General features: G+C 40.3%; 1 protein-coding gene across 4 annotated transcripts in view; it reads left to right on the top strand.

Annotated features, from left to right (window-relative positions):
* pacsin3 (protein kinase C and casein kinase substrate in neurons 3) overlaps window positions 1–345 on the top strand; it is a 38,391-nt gene that overhangs the window by 16,778 nt on the left and 21,268 nt on the right. For all 4 annotated transcript variants that reach the window (XM_035651957.1, XM_035651960.1, XM_035651958.1 and 1 more), the window contains one exon: window positions 8–108. In XM_035651957.1, the coding sequence (XP_035507850.1) occupies window positions 55–108 (54 nt within the window). In that variant the 5' untranslated portion in view covers window positions 8–54. The remainder of the gene's footprint in view (window positions 1–7; window positions 109–345) is intronic.

Below are 345 nucleotides of genomic sequence, written 5' to 3'. Positions count from 1 at the left end.
TGTGCAGTCTTTTCTGTAGCCGCCATCATTCCGTGCTGCAAGGCCGACCCCAAAATGTCTTCCAATGGAGACCTCAGCGACCTGGGCAGCTCTGACAGCTTCTGGGAGGTACAGCAGGAACACACACACACTTATTCCTGACATTAAGAGAACATTTAAAGTCAGTGGAAAGCAATAATAAAAATGATTTCTGCGTTTCTCACATCAAAGAAAAGCTGGTTATCAACCACCCTGCCTGCCTGAATGACAAAAAAAATAAGCAAATATCTGATATTAGGTTTCAAAACTAGTAAAAAAAATGAGCATTGCACTACAAGATGAATTATTAAATCATTACATGATGCA

Source organism: Morone saxatilis, unplaced genomic scaffold (assembly GCF_004916995.1).
Source record: "Morone saxatilis isolate NCDOM2014 unplaced genomic scaffold, NCSU_SB_2.0 Contig11, whole genome shotgun sequence".
NCBI classification, from domain to species: domain Eukaryota; kingdom Metazoa; phylum Chordata; class Actinopteri; family Moronidae; genus Morone; species Morone saxatilis.
The sequence above is the reverse complement of the archived record's forward strand: the minus strand, read 5'-3'. Positions and strand labels throughout refer to the sequence as shown.